The sequence below is a fragment of the Dipodomys ordii genome, unplaced genomic scaffold (genome assembly GCF_000151885.1).
Source record: "Dipodomys ordii isolate 6190 unplaced genomic scaffold, Dord_2.0 Scaffold60, whole genome shotgun sequence".
NCBI classification, from domain to species: Eukaryota; Metazoa; Chordata; class Mammalia; order Rodentia; family Heteromyidae; genus Dipodomys; species Dipodomys ordii.
Window position 1 is genome coordinate 8,381,043 of NW_012267276.1, and position 5,605 is coordinate 8,386,647.

The following is a 5,605-nucleotide window of genomic DNA, read 5'->3' on the forward strand; positions in this document are numbered from 1 at the left end:
CATTTTTAAAAGTTCTTTGGCTTTTGGAGTAGAGTTGGCTCATCTAATGTCACAATGCCAACTAACAAGTTTATTGGCTAGAAGAGAAAGCATTAAAACAAGTTTCTCTTAATTATACCTCAGCTGTGTAAAAGTCATAGCCTACTTATAAAGAATAAATGTTCCTAAATTAACAGCCAAATCACCAACGAGTAATGACCCAAACAAAAAGACATAAGTCTTGATAACTGAGGTTCAAATTATGTCAGCATCTTGTTTCCCACATGCAAATAATTAAGGATAAGATGGTTCTAAAAGCTGTGACACTCATTTGTGGACTCCATGGAACAAACTTGGTATCAGGCCCAAAGACTCAAACTGTGGAGTGGCTTTAGCAGACTAAAAAGTAAGGAATCCAAATATTACTTTTGTATCATGTCTTATTCTGCTGTTTGTGAAGAATTAGAATTTGATCGGATCATACTGAAGACTTATTAAACAAAAAGGAGTATGGGAATGGTTTTTAAACATCTGACAATAGGAACAATTCCTCTGGTCCATTCAAAATGCTTGATTCACATGAAAATACCAGACTTTCACCACATCTGCAGAACTGAATTCTTTAGATCATGTTAATGAAGACTAATTTCTGATTACTACAAGAAAGGTTAAGATAAACATGTTTTAAGAAAACGTGTAGCTTTGCCTGTTGCAAGAAACTAAGATACAAACAAAACATCATGCTTAGAAAATAGTTCAAAAGAAGGGAGTGACTGTTAGCATTCTAATAAAAAATTCATTTTTATAAAGTAATTCACTTAGGCATTAGATGCAACAGAACCTAAATTTAAAAATATCAACAAATGTACTTTCTAGGAACATATAACCTCAAATGAGAGACTAAGTTTCCTGGAAAGTATATTGGACTCCATATATTCAGGGAAAGAAGTAGAGTCTATGGGGGAAAAAGAATCAAAGCAAAGAGAAACAACAGTGTTTTAGTTAAGGCTAATAAATGAAGAAATCAGAAGGCAGTTTCATTAATTAATATATTTTCGCATTATAGTTAACATATGTACTTTCTTCCTGTCACCTTACTTTCCGTTAAGTATTGATATTTTATTATAGTCAGACATGAGTACATTTCAACAGTCTTTTGCAATAAATATCATAAAATAATAGATTCGCATAATAAATATTCTTTACAATAAAAAAGTTTAACAGACTCTTGTCTTAAAAATAGTCAGAATTCAACTTTGTGATTTATACATAACATATACAAAAAAAAAAAAAGCACCACAATTTGTGGTTAAGGCAAGGGGAACACAGGAAAGATTGAGATAACTCAGTTGTTAACCAACCATAGGACCAAAAGGGCCATTCACAATCTACGATTACTTTAGGCAGCAATGTTCTGTGACACTGACAATAATCCACCAGCTCTAAATTTCAACCTCAGTGATCCAAGTGCCTTTCCATGACAACAGAAATTTGGCAAAGAGCTTGTGGGTGTGGAAGGAAGGGAGTCAAATCCTTCTCAAAGTTGAAAGCCAGAAGAAGAAGCAAATTATAACCAATTTGTCTCCAATATGAAGACTTACATTGTAAAGAGGATCTAAAATTACACAGAAAGGAAATGGGGGTGGGGGGGGCATACAGCATTCAAGACTAAAACATTGCCAAGACAACAGAGGAGAGATGAAAAGGAGAGGGCTGCAGTTAAAGAACCAAAGTTTATATTATAACAAGATATCCATCCAATACGCTGAAGATCACTGGAATTGGAGGAAGATTCAATACATAGCTCAGTTAAGCAATTAAATGGTTGCTTCTTTCAAAACCAATCTCCCTGCTCCCCAACATCCAACCAAAGACATGTTTCAATCACTGCAGTCTGGCTGTGTGCGTGTGTGCTGATGTGTACAACTAGAAAAAGCTGCTTGCAGAACCAAGAAACTACCCGAACCCCACTAGCTCTCCATCCCCTCTCCAGAAGTCATTTCACCGTAAACTCTTCCTGAACAGTAAGATCCATGAGCCAAACCTTGGAAATTACAGGGAGAGCAAGCAGGAGACAAAGGAGCAACTCTAAGGAGAGACGTGTGTTTGTGTGAGGGAGATGAGCATCTAATAGGATTTTTTTTTCTTTTTTTTCCCCCAACAGCCACCATTCAAAAGCTGGAAGTTCAGGAGGTCCCACCCACCTCCAAAATTCATGATGGCTTCCCCCGACCCCGAGAAGGGCAACTTGCCAGCTTACAATACACTGTATTGGAGTTCTTACACCTGCACCCTGGACGGTGGAGCCAATCGTAACAGCCTCTGAAGAGCTTCAGACATCCCATGGCTGGAGGATAACAGAGCAGGCAGGGCAAGAAGAGAGACATGGCTCCTATACACAGGAATCGAGAGCGGCAGTGCGACTGGGAACACGAACAAGGATGGTCCGAGTACGAATCACCTTCATCGTCACTGGAGCAGTGGTAGAAGATGCCCTTGACCAAACACATACAGGTGCCATATTCCACCATGCTCTCAGCAGAGCACAGGCACTGTCGGTTACAGGCCAGACAGGAAGGAAGGGTCCTGGGAGCCGTGCAATCTCTGCATTTGCACTTCCCACACTGTTCACAGATGAACTTGTGCTGAGTCAAGTCTTCCTTCAAGGAACCTTTCAAGTCATCCGCAAGCAGTTGCTTAGGCTGGATCTGGATAGCCCTGTCAGCCCGATAGCCAGGGATGGGCCTAGTGTGTGGTGACCTTCCCAGGAGTCCTTGCTCAGAAGAGGCACTACTGCTGCTCCCAGAGCTCGCTGCACTTCCGGTGCTGGTAGATCTGCTCAAAATGAGACCCCTGGCATTACTTGGGGGTCCACCAGGCCCCAGGTGGCTTGCAGGTCTCTGCTCGGAGCCACTGTTCACATTAATTGGTACAATTTCATGCGTCCTCTCCTGCTTTTCTTGTCGTGGCAGTGGGCGGGAAGCAGGTCTCTTGACCACAGAAGGCCCTTCCGTGTACTCGTTACTGCCCCGGATAGCCTTGATCTGGTCCAAGGAAAGAATGGCAGCAGGCTGGTTCTCTCTATCATAGTCTAGTCTCAGCCGGCCCTCCACAGCAGGCTGCGGGATCGCCACAAACGACCTGCCATGCAGATTTAAAGGATCCATGTGTAGGGATCTGGAATTCTGGCACTCAGTGGAAACCTGGTGTGCATCTGATATCCTAAAAAAAAGAAAGAAAGAAAGAAAGTAAGACAAAGACACCAAATATGAAAAGAAAATCCACAGAAAATAAAGGACAGGAAGGATTTTTTTTTTTTTTGCAGAGAGAAAAGGAAAAAGGGGGGGGGCTCATCTTATGAAATCATGAACTGCCGAAACTACCTGCCAGGGAGCTCTCCATCAGCAGATTACAGCGCTGCTGGGCTCCTGGCCAGAGTCCAAGTGCAAGAGGAGCTGCGGACTCTCTCATAGAAGAATGTAAGCAAAAGACCCCCTGTCATAAAAACGAGAAGTGACTCCAGCGTGTAGTCTGCAGGATCGAGAGGAAGTTATGTCTTCCTGTTTGTGAATCTAACAAATAATTAAAATGAACTATGCCTTTGTGGGCAACTTTCATCCACATGAGGTTCAGTGTCAACTCCTTGGTAGTTTTCACCTACAAAAATGGTCTACCACTTTTGAAAAATCAGGAATGACTCTGGGTGGTTTTGCCTCTTGTTATTTGCATGCTATGACAAACTTCAGCTTTAAGAAAAGAAAAAAATCAAGGCATTTTTTTCAAGAAATAGTTAAGGCATTCCAAGCCAAAATGGGATCACAATGCAAGAGGTCGTTTTTCAGCTGAAATCACAATTCTGAAACTAGCTTGTTACTCATCTATAACATGAAAAAAAAATGAGGAATACAATAGTTTTTGGTGTTTTACTGGCAACCAAAACACATACTATAGAATCTACTGGACTTTCTCATGACTATTACAAGAAGATTCATGCCTAAAATCATACATTTACCTTAGAAGTTTGAGGACTCATTCACATCACAAGATTAACTTTTGTGCACAAATATTGGGCCTTATAAGACAGTTGGGAAATCCCAGCCATTTAAACTATCTATGTATCCTTCCCTTTAAAAATCTGTATTTATATGAAAGACCAAAACACTGCCAAATCAATGTGCTGCTTGTCACAATAATATTTTGATCAAAACAAGCATTTGTGTTTTCATGTGAACAGCAAATTATTTCTAATCTATAGTCTTTCGAAAACAAGACAATTTCCATTTCTGGTCAACATTCCTTAAAAAGGCCCACACAACAACTCATTTTAGGATTGGAAAGAAGGTGGGGGGAGCCCATTCCCCACTCTTACTCTGGGGGGGGGAAGAGACAAATAAAAACCCAAAACCAATCAAAAACACACATAACTGAAAGTTCCTCTTAAAGCACAAAGCAGGTAAGTCCTGTTAAGGAATGTGCCTGGCTCCTGTCCTTTATGTTAACCTCTTAGATCTCCCTCCACTGCACAAGAAAAGAAGGGAAATACTCCTGTGTGCGTGTGTGCTTGTGTGTGACTTAAACTCAGGAGCTGGGAGCTGTCCCTGAGCTTTTTTGGTCAAGGCACTCTGCCACTTGCTCCACTTTTGTGTGTATGTATGTATGATTAATTGGAGATTCGATTCTCAAGGGCTTTCTTGCCCATCTGGCTTCAGCCTGATGTCAGATCTCAGCCACCTGAAATGCTTGAATTACAGCCATGAGCCACTGATGCCCAGTTTAAGGGCAATCAATACACTTTTTTTTTCAATCAATACACTCTTAATCTGATGGCTTTAGTCCTGAGTTTTTATGAACAAAGAAAAAGAAAAGGGGAAGGAGGGAAGGAAGGATAGAAGGAAGGAAGGAGAGAAAGAAGAGACAGAAAAAAACTCCTGCGCAAAACGTAGTTATCCTCCACGTTTTATCCCTGTGCTTTGAAAGCAAAGGGTGTATTTAAAAGCTCTGAATCCTAGTCCACAGGAAATGGAAGTGTGGTAAGGGCTGCAGACAGCACAGTAACCTTCATTCTACTTTAAATGAGAGTAGTAACGAAGTTCACGCTGCCAGGAGTAAATAAATAAATAACAGAATCAGCCGGCTCCCAGGGGAAGGAAGCGCCATTCCCCAGCCATGCAGGCGCCCCATCCGTGCCCGGAGCGCGCCCAGCCCCAGGAGTCCCCCCAACTCCGCCCCGGGCCAGAGCTACCTTTCCGGACGACCCCATCACATGCCCAGGACCGCGGTGGGGCTCCTGCACCCCGTGCGCACGGCCCGGCGAACTTGGGAAGGCCGATCCTGGGGTCCCGGCCGACCGCGGGCCTCAGTCCGTCGGTTCGTCGGTCCGAACTCCTCCCCAGGCCGCCGCTCCGCGAGTTACGGCGGTGGCGCAGAGCCCGGTGCGAGGCGCGCGAGGCACCGGGAATAAATAGCTGGCTGGAGAGGAAGCAGAAGGAAAAAGTTATGAATGAAAACAAGTTCTCTGGGGCGGGAGGCGGGCCAGGCTGAGGTTACCATTACCTCAGGGGGCGGACGCCCCACGGTTAAAGCTGCAGCGCCCTCGCCGCCGCCCGCGCGCCCTCGCCGGGCTCCG

At 43.5% G+C, this 5,605-nt stretch overlaps 1 protein-coding gene across 1 annotated transcript; it reads right to left on the bottom strand.

Moving 5' to 3' along the window:
* Positions 1 to 1,010: 1,010 nt before the first annotated feature.
* On the bottom strand, positions 1,011 to 5,337 carry Spry1 (sprouty homolog 1, antagonist of FGF signaling (Drosophila)). The gene is made up of 2 exons (XM_013022103.1): positions 5,222 to 5,337; positions 1,011 to 3,201 (listed from the first exon to the last, which is right to left on the bottom strand). Exon 2 carries the CDS (start codon positions 3,144 to 3,146, stop codon positions 2,193 to 2,195), a length of 954 nt encoding a protein of 317 aa, XP_012877557.1. The 5' UTR covers positions 3,147 to 3,201; positions 5,222 to 5,337; the 3' UTR covers positions 1,011 to 2,192.
* Positions 5,338 to 5,605: the final 268 nt, after the last annotated feature.

What these genes read in the sequence shown, in the direction of transcription:
- Spry1 (XM_013022103.1), bottom strand. Translation starts at nt 3,146, where the DNA reads ATGGATCCTTTAAATCTGCATGGCAGGTCGTTTGTGGCGATCCCGCAG.